This window comes from Haliotis rufescens, unplaced genomic scaffold (assembly GCF_023055435.1).
Source record: "Haliotis rufescens isolate VD_foot unplaced genomic scaffold, xgHalRufe1.0.p SCAF_16, whole genome shotgun sequence".
Taxonomy (NCBI): domain Eukaryota; kingdom Metazoa; phylum Mollusca; class Gastropoda; order Lepetellida; family Haliotidae; genus Haliotis; species Haliotis rufescens.
Genome location: NW_025963846.1, coordinates 9,064,088 through 9,083,159, shown reverse-complemented (window position 1 = coordinate 9,083,159; position 19,072 = coordinate 9,064,088). Strand labels below are relative to the sequence as shown.

Genomic DNA, 19,072 nt, shown 5'->3' with positions numbered 1-19,072 from the left:
GCCTCTTTGTTCAAGGATTAGTGAGTGAGTGAGTATGGCTTTACGCCGCTTTTAGCAATATTCCAGCAATATCACGGCGGGGGACACCAGAAATGGGCTTCACACATTGTACCCATGTCGGGAATCGAACCCGGGTCTTCGGCGTGACGAGCCAACGCTTTAACCACTAGGCTACCCGACCGCCCCTGTTCAAGGATTAAGGCACTATTGAAGTGTCGCCTCTTTTTTCAAGGATTAAGGCACTTTTAAAGTGTTGCCACTTTGCTTCAGACATCAAGCACTACATTTTATTAGCCTCTTGTTTTTACTAAAGAGCGGCCTTTATGTTTTAGACTAATAGTACTACTTAAGGATGGCCGTGTTCGTTTAGGCACTATACACAACTTTTAAGGGTCTTTCTTAGTTTAGGGTATTGATAATAATTATGGCGTTTTCATGGGTAGTTTCTGCTGGCAAAGTTGTAAATAAGTTTAGGGAAGAGATTCAAGATAGCTTGTCCTTTACCAATGAATCATCCAGGATTAAGGTAGCATTTTCACTGTAATAAGCATTGTGGGTACTTAGAAAGTTTACAAAAGGTGAGCACTTATAAAAACTATCCACAACGATTTCAGAGAAATTGAGTGGGAGAGAACACAATTAGTTCAAACATCAATGAAACTAAAACTTCTCAATAATAGGGGGCAGTCGGGTAGCCTAGTGGTTAAAGCGTTCGCTTGTCATGCCGAAGACCCGGTTCAGTTCCCGACATGGGTACAATGTGTGAAGCTCATTTCTGGTGTCTCCCGCCGTGATATTGCTGGAATATTGCTAAAAGCAGCATAAAACCAAACTCACTCACTCACTCACTCAATAATAGATTATACTAGACAAGGCGACTGACACTCTTGATGGTATTTCCTGTTACATGTAGCAGTTGTTTAAATGCTGTAAGGAAGATTGTCGTGTGGGTTAAGCACTCACATTAAGATATATGTTATGGTTAACCGTTGGTCCCATGCACTTCCGGTGATTCAGTAAGCAATACCCTACACCATCACCTCCATGATTGTTCAGTGCAAAGATCGAAGGAAATTAATCGGCAACCATTATTGACCCAGGAATAAAACGGATTTGTTATTATTGTTGCTTTTGGGGATATGTATCCAAAGCAAAAATACATCCTGCCTTTTGCATTTGGCATCACAGGTTGGTTTTTTTAGGTTTGGAACAGTTTGACAGGTCAAATTTGGATATCAACCAATGAGTGATCATGTGAAGGAAACTAAACCAAAGCAATTGACTGACAATTTTCAAATGACTACAACCATGACTCCCTGACGCTTAGCGTCTAAAAATATATTATTTTAACAGAACAACTACACTTATTTAAGAAAAAGAATTATTTAAATTATATTTAAATGTTCAGGAGCTCAATTATTTTTTCCAAAGATGAATAAATAACATAATTAACTAACTACAGTAAACTAGGTTTGTAACGAACACACTTATAATGGACTGGCGGATATAACGAACTGTTTTGTTTGGCCCCAGGCATTTGCTCTATGTACGCTGTATATATACTTATCACGAATTACGGTTATAAGGAACTAAAATTAGTGGTCCCTTTGAGTTCGTTATAACCATAGTTTTACTGTATATTCTTTGAACAGTTGTCTGCGCTTTTTCCTACCATGTGAGGCGTGTGTAGTTTTCAGTAAACCAACCCCAAACCACCCCTTTCAAAATGAAATGGTTGCTTCCTTATTGAAGCAGGGTGCTCAATACAGCAAATATTGTTTATTGTCATGGTGGTTTTGGAAAAGAAGTAAAAATATTAAAGTGTCTTTATCGTTAAAGCTATGTTAAGTCTTTATTGGGCTATTGGGATTTTTTTTAAATCCAAAAGATTTACCTCTTAAGACCTTTTTTCTGTGTTGATATCCTTATTCTCCTTATCAGAAAGACAAAACATGCATGACATTAATCACTAACAAAACACTTACAGGAAATAATCTCTTCTTCACCAAAAAATATTTACAACTGAAAACACAGACGTTATATCAAGAATGGATTGACGCAAGCCGTCTCCTTCAAGAGCTAAAACAATCTGATGTGAAATGGTCAGCTGATAGCCTAAACAAACAGAAGTCTTACGCGTTTCCCGACTAGTTCTGGCTGTCTCAGGATGCACACGGAGATGTGATTATGAGGATGTGATGGAGATCACACAAAATACCCCCGTAACTGAATATCTCCATATATATGTCTTAATCTGTGCTAATTTCTGCAAGTCAGGCAGCTTTGACGCATTGCCACGCTCCGCCTCGCGATACTGTCCGCCAGTTTGGAGGAGCAGGAGAGCTGTGTCGATGGGCATAAGATATGAGGATTATGAACCTCCAGAGCTGTGTTGCTGTCAGTGCAAACGCGAGGGTTTCTTTGGTATGAAACCTTTTCTCTTTGTTATTCCACCATAAAATCTAATGAAGCGTTTGATGTAACAGAACTTTGAGAAGAAGTTGTAAGTGCTTATTTTCATGCCATTTCAGGTGGGGATAAAAAATAGATTCATTTGTTTTCAATTGTGTTATCAGGTTAAATAGGTATTTGAAATGGTTCTTATTTTTTTTATAATGTAGTAATTAGATTTTATTGTGGTATTAGAGAAAACAGATTAATCTTGTGTGTCCCCTCTGTTCATTCTAAATGTTTTTCATGTCAACTTGAAGCAAAAGCTGAGTTGAGCAATAACTTTATGGTCGCTGTGCATAGCTGCAGTTTTAATCAATACTCACTTATTTTTATGTTACCTTAACAAATGAATTCGCCACCAAAGCTATTGCATGAAAAAGTGCTTTTGTATCCTTTGCCTGTAGACAATAAGAGGAATTGTGTAGAGCACAGTACCTGCATATGTTACACTGGCGGAATGTAGTGTTATATCTCGCTCGCTTGCTCACAGAGAACGAATGAAGAATGAATGAAGAACGAACAAACGAACGGATGGATGGACGGACTGACGAAACTGATGTGTTTCCTGATTTCACCCAATTCAATGTACACAAAAGTAAACAGTTAAAAGATAAAACTGAAATATAAGATGCATAGCCCTTTCCATAATCCTAAGAAATCCCTGCTGAAGGAAGAGTCTACCGGATGATTCCGACTATAGCATGAACAGGTGGTTGTTTATGTAAAACAGAAATATAGTATTTATTTTGGCATTATTGGGGCTTCTTCAGATATAAACTAATATCGAAAGGTAGAAAAAAATATAACATGTTATAGCTACACAACGACCAAGAGGATGTAGCGGGGGCTACATGATAGAGATATTTTGCAGGAGTAGCTACTACAGTGTTCATTAGAAATTTTGAAGGACAGAGGGAGCTGTTTGTCCATGATGACTTACTCTAAATTACAGCGGGAGCTGACTAATACAACACTGTAGCAGTAATGTTGGGAAAGCTTAAGCCAGAAGAACTGTATGGCAAATGTTTAACAAATATCAGTGGGAGCTGCTACCACAGTGCCTTTATAGGGTTTTTGGAAGACAAGCGAAAGCTGTTTGTCCATAGAGGACGTATTCTAAATTACAGCGGGAGCTGTGCCTACAACGACACTGTAGCAACCATTTGGAAAAAGACTTAGAGGCTGCCGAGTGTAGCTGAAAAGAGAAGGCTATAAGCTAGGTTAAAATTGCATCAGAGTTATAACAGCAAGGCTGCTATACTAAGGAAATATCTAATAAATAAGAAAAAATTGTATAACCCAAAAGTATCAAAAGGGGACCCTGCAAACCACCATCCCCTGTTAAAAGAGACTCTTAAGCCTCAGACTAAAATATGAAGTATGACATATAAAATAAAATGAGGTAAGGCATAATACTTAATTGGTGGATGGTCCATTGTAAATACAAATAAAACCCATAATGTATGTATATCTAGCAATATCCTGATATATCAGGTGTAGGCTTGAGAAAACCATCTGCCCATGGGACTCTGGGCGTCTCTGATTGAGGTCTAGCAGTCCTGATATATCAGGTGTAGGCTTGAGAAGACCATCTGCCCATGGGACTCTGGGCTTCTCTGATTGAGGTCTAGCGGTCCTGATACATCAGGTGTAGGCTTGAGAAGACCATCTGCACATGGGACTCTGGGCATCTCTGATTGAGGTCTAGCAGTCCTGATATATCAGGTGTAGGCTTGAGAAGACCATCTGCCCATGGGACTCTGGGCGTCTCTGATTGAGGTCTAGCGGTCCTGATATATCAGGTGTAGGCTTGAGAAAATCATCTGCCCATGGGACTCTGGGCATCTCTGATTGAGGTCTAGCAGCCCTGATATATCAGGTGTAGGCTTGAGAAGACCATCTGCCCATTGCACTCTGGGCGTCTCTGATTGAGGTCTAGCGGTCCTGATATATCAGGTGTAGGCTTGAGAAGACCATCTGCCCATGGCACTCTGGGCGTCTCTGATTGAGGTCTAGCGGTCCTGATATATCAGGTGTAGGCTTGAGAAGACCATCTGCACATGGCACTCTGGGCATCTCTGATTGAGGTCTAGCGGTCCTGATATATCAGGTGTAGGCTTGAGAAGACCATCTGCACATGGCACTCTGGGCGTCTCTGATTGAGGTCTAGCGGTCCTGATATATCAGGTGTAGGCTTGAGAAAATCATCTGCCCATGGGACTCTGGGCATCTCTGATTGAGGTCTAGCGGTCCTGATATATCAGGTGTAGGCTTGAGAAGACCATCTGCCCATGGCACTCTGGGCGTCTCTGATTGAGGTCTAGCGGTCCTGATATATCAGGTGTAGGCTTGAGAAGACCATCTGCACATGGCACTCTGGGCATCTCTGATTGAGGTCTAGCGGTCCTGATATATCAGGTGTAGGCTTGAGAAGACCATCTGCACATGGGACTCTGGGCATCTCTGATTGAGGTCTAGCGGTCCTGATATATCAGGTGTAGGCTTGAGAAAATCATCTGCCCATGGGACTCTGGGCATCTCTGATTGAGGTCTAGCGGTCCTGATATATCAGGTGTAGGCTTGAGAAGACCATCTGCCCATGGGACTCTGGGCGTCTCTGATTGAGGTCTAGCGGTCCTGATATATCAGATGTAGGCTTGAGAAGACCATCTGCCCATGGCACTCTGGGCGTCTCTGATTGAGGTCTAGCGGTCCTGATATATCAGGTGTAGGCTTGAGAAGACCATCTGCACATGGCACTCTGGGCATCTCTGATTGAGGTCTAGCGGTCCTGATATATCAGGTGTAGGCTTGAGAAAATCATCTGCCCATGGGACTCTGGGCATCTCTGATTGAGGTCTAGCAGTCCTGATATATCAGGTGTAGGCTTGAGAAGACCATCTGCCCATTGCACTCTGGGCGTCTCTGATTGAGGTCTAGTGGTCCTGATATATCAGGTGTAGGCTTGAGAAGACCATCTGCCCATGGGACTCTGGGCATCTCTGATTGAGGTCTAGCAGTCCTGATATATCAGGTGTAGGCTTGAAAAGACCATCTGCCCATGGCACTCTGGGCATCTCTGATTGAGGTCTAGCGGTCCTGATATATCAGGTGTAGGCTTGAGAAAATCATCTGCCCATGGGACTCTGGGCGTCTCTGATTGAGGTCTAGCGGCCCTGATATATCAGGTGTAGGCTTGAGAAAACCATCTGCCCATGGGACTCTGGGCGTCTCTGATTGAGGTCTAGCGGCCCTGATATATCAGGTGTAGGCTTGAGAAGACCATCTGCCCATGGAACTCTGGGCATCTCTGATTGAGGTCTAGCGGTCCTGATATATCAGGTGTAGGCTTGAGAAGACCATCTGCCCATTACACTCTGGGCGTCTCTGATTGAGGTCTAGCGGTCCTGATATATCAGGTGTAGGCTTGAGAAGACCATCTGCCCATTGCACTCTGGGCGTCTCTGATTGAGGTCTAGCGGTCCTGATATATCAGGTGTAGGCTTGAGAAGACCATCTGCCCATGGCACTCTGGGCGTCTCTGATTGAGGTCTAGCGGTCCTGATATATCAGGTGTAGGCTTGAGAAGACCATCTGCCCATGGGACTCTGGGCGTCTCTGATTGAGGTCTAGCGGTCCTGATATATCAGGTGTAGGCTTGAGAAGACCATCTGCCCATTGCACCCTGGGCGTCTCTGATTGAGGTCTAGCGGTCCTGATATATCAGGTGTAGGCTTGAGAAGACCATCTGCCCATTACACTCTGGGCATCTCTGATTGAGGTCTAGCAGTCCTGATATATCAGGTGTAGGCTTGAGAAGACCATCTGCCCATTGCACTCTGGGCGTCTCTGATTGAGGTCTAGCGGTCCTGATATATCAGGTGTAGGCTTGAGAAGACCATCTGCCCATTGCACTCTGGGCGTCTCTGATTGAGGTCTAGCGGTCCTGATATATCAGGTGTAGGCTTGAGAAGACCATCTGCCCAAGGTTTGTATCAAGTGGTCTGCTACACCCGATTTAGGTGCAGTTGTAGCAGCTCCTATTCTGAAATAATACCAATTAATTACTTACAATAGTGATGATACCATGTGTCCTGGAAAAGATTATCACATCCTGCCCCACTGGTGGCACCTGTCACAAAAACATGCAAAGGCAAGCCTCATAACAATTGTTGACTGTTGATTAGCTGGTCAGCATGTTGGATATTTCTTAAAAAGCTTGTGTGTACAAAAGTTCCTGTGACATTGAATAAGATTTAATGCAAAGTTATGTTTTTTACCAAATCTGAAACATTTCGGTTTTGCAACAGAAAAAAGACTCCTGTAAGTGTTCAAATGGCTTAATTTGCCATACTGACTTCAGAAAATGTGTGATTTCATAATAAACATGAACATGCCAAAATGTCAATTTACAAATCAATAGTGTGTGTGTCCACCTCTGGATGCGATGCAAGCAACATATCTTTGTCTCATGGAATGGACCAGGCGTCCCACAAAGTCCTGTGGGATATCTGTCCTTATCTGCTGGAGCATGTTTCGAAGTTCCTGGAGTGTCTGTGGAACACATGGTTGACGTCGAAGGCGCCGATCCATCTCTTCCCACATGTGCTTGATTGGTGAGAGATCAGGGGAGCGAGCCGGCCAGGGGATGACGAGAATCCTGAACAAGTTGAGCAAAATGAGGCCGGGCGTTGTCATGTTGAAAGGTAATGCCTGGGCCATGACGACGCAAAAACGGTAGAACAACAGGGCCGACAATCTCGTCACGGTAGTGCAGTCCATTGAGATTTCCCTCTACCGCTATCAAACGGGTACTCTGTCTTGCTGTAATCCCACCCCATACCATGCCGCTCCCAAACCGATCTTCTTCCATGACACAGTGATTGACGTAACGTTCACCTCGACGTCAGTACACTCAAATCCGTCCATCGCTGTGACTCGTCAGTGAATAGAACTTGTCCCCACTACATGGCCGTCCAGCGTAGATGCTGTCTGCACCACTGTAGACGTGCTTGACGGTGGTTTCCTGTCAAAATGGGACGTCTGGCGGGTCTTCTGGCGACAGTCCCTGCACATCTGAGGCCACGAAGTACGGTCAGTGAACATATTCATCGTAGGCCAGGGATGCTTCTTGCAGTCACTGTTTCTGGCTGGAATCGATTTTGTAGGTGTGTTGTTCGAATCCAGTTGTCTTGTCGATTATTGGTTATGCGTGGCCTGCCACTCTGAGGATGGTCTCTGACTGCATTCGTCTGTTGCCAACATTGCCATTAACACCAAATGGTGTTTCTGTGGATGTTAAATTGTCTTGCAACATCACGTTGACTCGATCCTGCTTCAAGCATACCAATGGCTCGCAGACGCTCATTTTCGGACAGGCGTGGCATTTCGTAATGTTGAATAATTGCATAATTTTGTTGTTTTTCTGAGTGGTTGTTGTCAGCACGGTGCTAAACAATGCATAAGGAATCCTATTAACGCACATGTTTTTATACCCATTCTTGGGTAGTTAAGTGCATTGGGCTTGCATAAAAGTCAACTTTTGCATGGAATGCATGCTTTTCTGTAGCAGTTGCATTTTTATGACTTGATTCCATACATGTACTACAATACTGAAAAACAAAACAAACTTTACTTGTTTGAAAAATACACTAAAATATTGGTGTCACAGGAACTTTTGCTGTTGAGTATACATGTGAAAACTATTAATAGACTATAATAATGGACGCCATATACATTTTCTTATGAAAGGTCTGAACTTTAATGTCCAACTATTGGCAGTTTTATTTTTGTGGATGTGTACACATATTTTTGGAAAAAATCCTAGTCAGTATGAGGGAAAAATAAAATAAAAATTACAGTTTATTACAAATAATTCTATGTTGTGACAATTATTAGTGTAGTTTATCCCTTTGGTCTTTCAATTTAACTTTTTAAGTTTGCAAATTAATTTTGTTTGCAGAAAACATGAAAAATAGTGCTTTTCAGACTTCTTTTTCTGTTTCGTTTTTTTAGTGTCAAAAATCTGTGAACCAGTTAACAAAATGTGTTTGCCTGTGGTTGTGTGGATAGCCTTAATAATGTGAAAATGCAGAAATGATTGCAACCATAGGTTTTGTGATTTTGTTTACGAGGCCTCCACATCAAATCATCAGCCAACATATGACTTATCTTTCCATTCTGTGCAAATTGTTCGGAGAAATATTTAAAAAAATGTTTAATACATGAAAATAATTGGCGCCCTTTGCAGATTTCTTTTGCTCTTTTATATACATTATTCATTTCTTATTTCTCCAAAGAAGTTAATATCCAAGATAGACCTCATTTCATTGTTGTAAGTATTCTCAATTTATGCATCATGAATGTGTGTCTCTAGTCTGTCTCCCAGACCCAAGTGATTAAATTAAAAAATGAATCAAACTCCAGTCTAGAATCATTTGAAATTGGGCTCCATTTGGATGATAGTTTGTATTTTGTAGACATATATTTATTTTTTGTTTGTTTGTTTATTGTTTAATGCTGCAATCAGCAATATTCCAGCCACTTGATGGCAGTCTATACATTGAGCCTGGACCAGATAATCCAGTGACTGAAACCATGACCATCAATCTTAGCAATTGGGAAATGATGACACACATCAACCAGGTCAGCAAGCCTGATCACCCAACCCCATGAGTGCCTCTTTTGACAAGCATGGGTTGCTGAAGACCCATTCTAAGCAGGATCCAGGGTCCTGTTAAAGAGGTTATAACATGAGGCACAGTGAAGGGTGATGAGGCCAGGCCTTCATACTCCATCATGGCCAATAGGCTCGGAAGGGAACAAAACCATTTAAGCTCAAACTCTACCAAACCAAATGTCACTAAACTGCAAGAAAACCTCAATGCAAAGCATCAACAGGGCACAAAAATCAATTTTGTCAATCAAAGACATCTATTCCAATATTTAATAAAAAACACGAGCAAAAAACTGTTGCAATCAAGTGCAGCCAGATGCTGTGTTTGAGACGCCGAAATTGATCTCATTTAGTGTCGCATCACAATGCAAGCCAGGTAACTGTGTGGAAATCCATGTGCGGAGCACTTTTTTCTTAAATGTTATTATGTTAGAATTAGAATTTCATTGAATAACTTTATTTTTTTTCATTGGTGGTCATTCTTCGATTCAGGCAATTCTTTATGGTGATATTTCATGCTCATTAATACATAACATCTTTATATTTAAAAGTGTGCCAAAAATATTATGTCAATAAAAAGATTTCATTTGCTACCATTTATTCTCATAGACTCTTAACTTTTGCCCAATCTATTTGACCTTTTACTGTCAATAAAATAGGCATTAGGTAATGTGTGGTTTTCTTGGGTTCTGCCACGTACACAGATATTAGATTCTACAGTGCAACCATACAGACATCACCCTCACAGTATTGTATCGAATATGAACACTGTAATTCAAAGTGTCTTAAGAAAAACACTTATATAAATACAAATCATTTTTATGATTCCATGTATTCTTGTATACAGCAAATTTCACACTAAACATGGATTTTTCACAAACAAATTACAAATAGAGCAATTAGGATGATACCTGCAAGATTATTTTGCTGACTTGACTTTGTTATCCTCATCACCTGTGCGAGGGAACATGATGGCTGGCGTATGATGAGGGACAAAATCCCCAGGTTCCTACATGATCCTCATCTTCCTGAGGCAAGGGAGTTAACTGACTCTAAGAGTCCAGTTTCCACCCTTGCCGATCTAGGCTGGAATTTCTGGTCTTGATTGTAGCGCCACCAGTGGCTATGCGAGTTATGCCCCTGCTATGCCCCTCCTGTTGACCAATCAGATTCCACCTCTCATATCACTTGCATTTGCTTCAAACAAATAGTGGTGCCCAGGTAAGACTTTCTGATCGATGATCAAGATATATTGTAATAAATTGCCCCGCGAAGTGCATCAAATCACATGAGTACCGTCATTAAAAACATGAAAAGACTTGGAAAACATTTGTCGATGCCCAATTCACGGTACACATCTTTTGGAAATCCTGCAGTCGACCGAAATCTGCACATTGAAGTCCATGTTGTTTTGACCGGATGTCGATTTCGTTATGTGATTTTGATAGGACTATGCATAGACTCTCAGTCCAGCCAAAATATAACTCGATAATTGCAGCCAAGTTCGGCAAGGGTGGAAAATGCACTTTTACAGTCAGTTAACTCCCTTGTCTCGGGAAGATGCAGGACCCTGAGCAGTAATGCTGCTGTATAGTGTGTAATGCTGCTGTATAGTGTGAAATGCTGCTGTATAGTGTGGAATGCTGCTGTATAGTGTGTAATGCTCCTGTATAGTGTGTAATGCTGCTGTGTAGTGTGTAATGCCCCTGTAGTGTGTAATGCTTCTTTATAGTGTGTAATCCCCCTGTAGTGTGTGTAATGCCCTTGTATAGTGTGTAATGCTGCTGTATTGTGTGTAATGCTGCTGTATAGTGTGAAATGCTGCTGTATAGTGTGTAATGCTGCTGTATAGTGTGAAATGCTGCTGTATAGTGTGTAATGCTGCTGTGTAGTGTGTAATGCTGCTGTATAGTGTGTAATGCTGCTGTATAGTGTGTAATCCCCCTGTATTGTGTGAAATGCTGCTGTATAGTGTGTAATGCTGCTGTATAGTGTGTAATGCTGCTGTATTGTGTGTAATGCTGCTGTATAGTGTGTAATGCTGCTGTATAGTGTGTAATGCTGCTGTATAGTGTGTAATGCTGCTGTATAGTGTGTAATGCTGCTGTATAGTGTGTAATGCTGCTGTATAGTGTGTAATGCTGCTGTATTGTGTGTAATGCTGCTGTATAGTGTGAAATGCTGCTGTATAGTGTGTAATGCTGCTGTATAGTGTGTAATGCTGCTGTATTGTGTGTAATGCTGCTGTATAGTGTGAAATGCTGCTGTATAGTGTGTAATGCTGCTGTATAGTGTGTAATGCTGCTGTATTGTGTGTAATGCTGCTGTTTCGTGTGTAATGCTCCTGTATAGGGTGTAATGCTGCTGTGTAGTGTGTACTGTCCCTGTAGAGTGTGTAATCCCCCTGTAGAGTGTGTAATGCCCCTGTAGAGTGTGTAATGCCCTTGTATAGTGTGTAATGCTGCTGTATAGTGTGTAATGCTCCTGTATAGTGTGTAATGCTGCTGTGTAGTGTGTACTGCCCCAGTATAGCGTGTAATCCCCCTGTATTGTGTTTTCAGGTGTCTGTGCAAGCCAGGGTACGAAGGAGATGGATTGAGTTGCCATGAGATAGATCCTTGCGCCAAGGCAGATCGAGGAGGGTGCCACTTGCAGGTGAGACTTGTATACTAGACTTTAAACCAAAACAAAATACTTGTGTCCATTGAAACCTTTCTTAGACCCCTTTTTTAACTTTGTTTAGATTATTATATTTTAAAAACAATTGGTACAACATATATATTACCGGAGTAATTTTTAGCTATCCTCGGCCCTGTTCCACAAAGCAATCATAGCACAAGGACAAACATAACTCCCTTACTTTAACACTGTCTCTGTTGAGAGAAATGCAACTCCCATATTTTAACACTGTCTTATGAAGTGTTGAGACAAACGTAAATATGTATGAACAGTCAGCTTGTCTCAAGAAGTTTCACTATTTAGTGGAATCTGTCAAAATCAGCCTGTGACTAAACCAGATCTGTCAATAACCGGATCAAGTTTAAGATCTTCAATTTACTATATTAATTTATCATGAATTAAAATCTTTCTAATCTAGGCTTCTTTCCCTCCAGATTCTCCACTCTTATTGTTGCACAAGGCACCAGTTTATCATGTAATTGACACTGAGTCATTAGTCCAGACTTTTCAAACATCTCATTTACACATCCAGTAAACTGCCATATATTATTGTGTATTGCTGAAATAGCATTGTAGTAACTTATGATAATAACTTGAATAATGACATACACAGCTGTGAATAACTGCCTTGATAACATACACAGCTGTACTATAACTGCCTTGATAACAATGCTACAACTTACATAACAGCAATGCTATAACTTACATAACAGCAATGCTATGACTGTCCTGACAACAGCAATGCTATAACTTCCACAACAGCAATGCTATGACTGTCCTGACAACAGCAATGCTATAACTTCCACAACAGCAATGCTATGACTGTCCTGACAACAGCAATGCTATAACTTCAATAAAAGCAATGCTATAACTACCATGACAACAGCAATGCTACAACTTCCATAACAGCAATGCTATAACTACCATGACAACAGCAATGCTATAACTTACATAACAGCAATGCTGTAACTTACATAACAACAATGCTATAACTTACATAACAGCAATGCTATGACTGTCCTGACAACAGCAATGCTATAACTTCCATAACAGCTGTGCTATAACTGCCTTGATAACAGTAATGCTATATCATCCATTAAACAGCAATGCTATAACTTCCATGACTACAGCAATGCTATGACTGTCCTGACAACAGAAATGCTATTAGTTCCATAACAGCTGTGCTATAACTGCCATAACAGCAATGTTATAACTGCCATGACAACAGCAGTGTTATATCTTCCATAACAGCAATGCTGTAACTTCCATAACAGCTATGCTATAACTGCCTTGACAACAGCAATGCAGAACTTCAATAACAGCAATGCTATAACTTCCATGATAACAGCTATGCTATAACTTCCATGACAACAGCTATGCTATAACTATATGTTTAAAGAAGAATATTGGAACAATGTATATGTTATCATCGTCCCCACTTTGATTTATACAACCTGTCTCATAACTGTATCCTTTTATTTCCAAGCAGTCATCAGTATAGCCTGCATTAATCTTCCTTAAGGGAATTAGTTCTCTGTTCAATTTATACAGCTACATGAGACCTGTCTGTGTTACTATAGATATGTTTTACTGGTAACATGTAGGTTTGTATTTTGAAGGGAATAGGAGACTGTGCTTAATTACAAACTGATTGAATATCGGTCAAACAATGATAGAATTGATTATGGATCTGTCAGGTTTGATTTATGAAGTCATGTTGTTTATGTGGGTTTATATAACGTGGCGTCCATGATACTAACTGGTTTCCGTGTGATCATGGGTTTTTTCCTGTTGTTTTCTTACAAGAGTACATTTTTAGCATATGAATAGAATTAAAAAATTCAGAAACAAATTCAGTAATTCAGAGTTAATGTTTGAAATTAAATTTGTTTAGCTCAGTTCTTTAGATATTATTGATCAAGAAATGTTTTGTCAGGTGGTCAGTTGAGTGGGGAAAAACTAAATGCTAAATTGGTTTTAATGGCAGGAGGTTTCTGTTTTTCCACTGAAGAAACTTTTGTTTTCTTGTCAAATAAGTTTTAGATATTGGTGGGATTTCTAATTAGCAATGCTAAGTATTTATCAGTTAAAAATCATTCGAAAATTACTTTTTGTTGTATTTATGTAGTTTTCATTTTCTTAATCCTGCAAAAGTGGATGGAAATTAATGGAACTTAATAATTTAAAACTGCCTATATTTTGTTTCTCTTTGTGACTTTGGACGCCTGCTGATTGGTCCATGGCTGAAAAATAAATTAAGGGTTGCCTAATTCAGACCAATTAGTGTCTTTCAAACTGGAGCAAGTTCTTAACATATCAGGAAGACACCAACAATGATGAGGAAATACAAACACAAGTTTTCTGGTGTCACGAATATTATTTGTTTTTAGAACAACATTCGTAGAAAACAGTGTCTCGTGAAGTAAACAACTTGAAGTATATGTTTCTGAAGTCCATGTTCCCAAATAGAATAGTTTTGGAGTCTGGTGTCGCCATGGGAACAGGTGAAGGTAGAGGTAGAGATGGATAGAGCTATCAAATTATTCCAATCGAAGACTTTGTAATCAATGATGATAGATGACTAATATGTCCTTCAACTGGCCTGGCATGGATGGGGGAGTGACCACACACTGAACAGGAGGGAAATCATCAAATAGAAATTGAAAACAAGGTCTGTGCGGAATTGATTGATTCTTGGCAGATTGGGGAGGCTCTGGACAAAAAGTGATAAGGTCAAAAGACAACGTTTGGTGGGAGTAGATTATAGAAGCAATTGTACAACATGACATTGTTGGATTGTGAGTTGGCATTGTCATCTGTTAGAAGCTGTAACTGTCTCCCACTGTCACCCTTAAACATGACCCTCATACTCAGCAGAAGAAATAACCATGCCTTCAAGCACAGGTAGACATCGCTCTATATACTCAGAAGAAGAAATAAGGGAACAGCATTACCCACATACATAGACACAGGCAGAAATTATTCTGACTATACTCAGTAGAAGAAATAAGGGAACAGCATTACCCTCATACATAGACACAGGCAGATATTACTGTCTATACTCAGTAGAAGAAATAAGGGAACAGCATTACCCTCATACATAGACATAGGCAGCTATTACTCTGTCTATACTCAGTAGAAGAAATAAGGGAACAGCATTACCCTCATACATAGACACAGGCAGATATTACTCTGTATATACTCAGAAGAAGAAATATTGGAACAGCATTACCCTCATACATAGACACAGGCAGATATTACTCTGTATATACTCAGTAGAAGAAATATTGGAACAGCATTACCCTCATACATAGACACAGGCAGATATTACTGTGTCTATACTCAGAAGAAGAAATATTGGAACAGCATTACCCTCATACATAGACACAGGCAGCTATTACTGTCTATACTCAGAAGAAGAAATAAGGGAACAGCATTACCCTCATACATAGACACAGGCAGATATTACTCTGTATATACTCAGAAGAAGAAATAAGGGAACAGCATTACCCTCATACATAGACACAGGGAGATATTAATTACTCTCTATATACTCAGAAGAAGAAATAAGGGAACAGCATTACCCTCATACATAGACACAGGGAGATATTACTCTGTATATACTCAGAAGAAGAAATAAGGGAACAGCATTACCCTCATACATAGACACAGGCAGATATTACTGTCTATACTCAGAAGAAGAAATAAGGGAACAGCATTACCCTCATACATAGACACAGGGAGATATTACTCTGTATATACTCAGAAGAAGAAATAAGGGAACAGCATTACCCTCATACATAGACACAGGCAGCTATTACTCTGTCTATACTCAGTAGAAGAAATATTGGAACATCATTATCCTCATACATAAACACAGGCAGATATTACTCTCTCTATACTCAGTAGAAGAAATAAGGGAACAGCATTACCCTCATACATAGACACAGGCAGATATTACTGTCTATACTCAGAAGAAGAAATAAGGGAACAGCATTACCCTCATACATAGACACAGGCAGATATTACTCTGTATATACTCAGAAGAAGAAATATTGGAACAGCATTACCCTCATACATAGACACAGGCAGATATTACTCTGTATATACTCAGAAGAAGAAATATTGGAACAGCATTACCCTCATACATAGACACAGGCAGATATTATTTAAAGGATAGCGTAGTGTCACACTTTAATATACCACTCATACACAGATACAGGTAAGCATCTCTCTGTATATACTCAGCAGATCAAATAAGGGCGTTATTAACAGCTATAAAGGAAAGTATATTTGTCATACTTTAACATAACTCTCAAATGCAGATACAGGCAAGCATCATTGAGCTTTAATGGAAGGCTGTGTTTGGTAAGAAGACCACAAAGACTGTCCTAACTCCAAAGTTTCACATAGACATATCCAACTTTGTGAAGTTTAAGTCTCTTAGTGAAACAGGGCTGAGATGTAGACTTGCCACCAGTTCATGATCCCTCTCTTTCAATTAAAGCCACACATGCTGATCAAGAACGTGGTGAAAAATATATTCATTTAGCTAATCTTCACAGGTACTAGATGAACTTGCTTCAGTTATACTTTTGTTGAAAAATTCTTTACAAATTTATTGCCTTCATCTAGTACCTGTGAAGATCTGGGTAGATACTGGGCAGAAAAAAAAAATTACACCGTACCCCTTTAGCGAAGTCCGGCAAACCAACGGGTGATGAGAAACTTGGTCAGTACAAATTCGAAATTTGAGATAAAAAATCACCAGACATGTTGATTTACCATTTAAATTGTATTTTTTGTTCTGCTAGGCATTGTTTTATATCCAGGGATTAAGATTACCTTGTGTATTTTCTCGTAAACAAAGCCGGACACAGCAATCAGCTGTACACACGTTTTCTTGGAATCTACCGGTAATTCGGTCAAGACACACCCAATGATATAACTTTACAGGATTTTAATGCAAGGATCGGCAAAAATTGTATCTGAAACTTATTTTTTATCAAGAATATTATATTCCAATATCTTGTTAATTTAGATGCAGCTTTTACTAAACATATTTAAAATAATAATAACCCTAAGCGAAGCAGCTGATCACTATTGCCGGGTATTATTTTTTACATGGAACCAGTCTGACCAGTCACCGTCGAGGCTCCCGTGCACGTGATCGCGCGATCGCGAGAAATACGTGTTGACATAGAATTGTCCAAAAAAACAAATATGACTTTTAACGAGTCACAGTATGGCATTTATGATATATGTATCCATTCTCTGTCAACTAAAGTTCGTCAAACAAGGCGTCAATAGCAGTAATCTGACCGTGGTTGCTGTTAATAACGGTGAGTTGTGCGATCTTCCGATCGCTTCACACACGATTTCGCCGAAATTAATTAAAACAATATTAAAAGGTATTTTGAATAAAATTATTAAAATAAGTTACAAACATAAGTCCAGATATACAAAGAACACTTTTTATAGCCAGACAGTGTAATTACATGACTAATTTGCGTACTTCAGTATGGTACGTGTGTTGACATGGTATTTCCGGTGTTACGTGTTCGCAGTAATCTCTTTCCATGGGGGAAAAAACATCAAAACTCATTATATCGTGTATAGTGCGCACCCCCTCCTACACAGCTGTGGTTTTTTAAAAAAAAGTGCGCACTATACTCGAGAAAATACGGTAGGTCTTCAGTAAACCATGCTTGTCATAAGAGGCGACTACCGGGATTGGGTGGTCAGACTCGCTGACTTGGTTGATGCATGTCATGCGTGGACTCAATGCTCATTACATCAATCACTGGATTGTCTGGTCCACACTGGATTATGTACAGACCACTGTCATATAGCTGGAATATGGCTGAGTGCCGCGTTAAACAACAAGCAAAGCATTCATCTAGCATGTTTCATGTTAAGAGAACCATCCCTCAGCTTTTCCAAAAAGAAGTACCAGTGCTAGCGAAATGGCTTTTATGACACACACACATTCTTCTGTTACAGGCAACATGTACAAAGGTCGGCCCGGACATGCCCAGGTGTGAGTGTGATGAGGGGTGGGTGGGTGACGGCTTCAACTGCCAACAAGAAAACCCATGCATGCGCCAGGGCGACTGTGGGGGAAACGCCACCTGCAGGACCATCACTGTCGGCCAGGTAAGGAAAGATAACCCACCTCCATGACTGATCCAGATTCTTCAAGGATGGAAGAATCTAGCCTAACTTTTTATTCTTATAACATCCGTGAAGAGAATCAGGGTTATTGATATAGGGGTAATAAGTTACAGGATGTTCATTTATTGCAAACAAGGATGTACACATATATTTTAATTCATTTTTAGCTAACCTTCACCAAATGTTCATGTATAGAAATATATACAGGTGATGCCAGTAACTGTCATGGAAAAAAACCTTTCAATGTTTTCATCTACTTATAATTACATTTTTGCTGTGTTCATTTATATTTCTGCATTCTGATTAGCTGAATTGGTCAAATGTTATTGCATTCATTTCCCAGCATTTTTCCAACTGTGTCTTCCCGTTCTCAGGGAACTAATGTTTGAATCTGGCGGTAACTGACCATGTCATTTGAAACAGCCGCCTTCTCCCGGACATATTTCTTCTGGTTCATTACAGTCTGACTGTTGCACTTCTTCTCGCCTCTTGCCTTGATTGGCAGGTCTTATGAACATTGTTTTGTTCCTACTCTCCGTTGATTGGCTACTGACTTTGTAGGCGTGTCAAGTTATGTGCATAAATTAAACAATCACCTGATTCATGTCACGCCACAGTATGTATTCCTACACCTGGAATGTTTATCAATGTCGTAATTTTTGTCGGCTTTGATACATACACCTGTTTTTGGTTAAACTATTGTCGATAAAACATGTTTTCATTGTCGAATTTAATTATAAGCATTGACTGTGTATTTTTTTTGGTTCATTGAGGTATGACTCGAAAAACCAATGTGCAAACTTTTGTAAGCCCACGGATTTATACAGTTTGCACATCGGTTTTTCGATTCATACCTCAATGAACCAAAACAAATACACAGTCACTCCTTAAATAACACATCCAAAATACCAAAAAATGAAAGTCTGACAGATGGTAGTCTAGGTCACGTACTTGTACGCATGCATTATGTGTTCATATCTAGGGAGCCATGCCAATTTACACTTGTCAGAGGGGTACACAAAGTATGTGATCTAGACTACCAGTTGTCAGGCTTTCAATTTTGTGGAAGCCTCGGTGGCTGAGTGAGTT

At 40.0% G+C, this 19,072-nt stretch overlaps 1 protein-coding gene across 3 annotated transcripts in view; it reads left to right on the top strand.

Annotated features, from left to right (window-relative positions):
• The window catches only part of LOC124136676 (stabilin-2-like), a 232,634-nt gene that overhangs the window by 113,870 nt on the left and 99,692 nt on the right, over positions 1 to 19,072 (top strand). For all 3 annotated transcript variants that reach the window (XM_048396837.1, XM_048396838.1, XM_048396836.1), the window contains exons 21-22: positions 11,692 to 11,785; positions 17,813 to 17,965. In XM_048396837.1, coding sequence (XP_048252794.1) covers positions 11,692 to 11,785; positions 17,813 to 17,965 — 247 coding nt within the window. The remainder of the gene's footprint in view (positions 1 to 11,691; positions 11,786 to 17,812; positions 17,966 to 19,072) is intronic.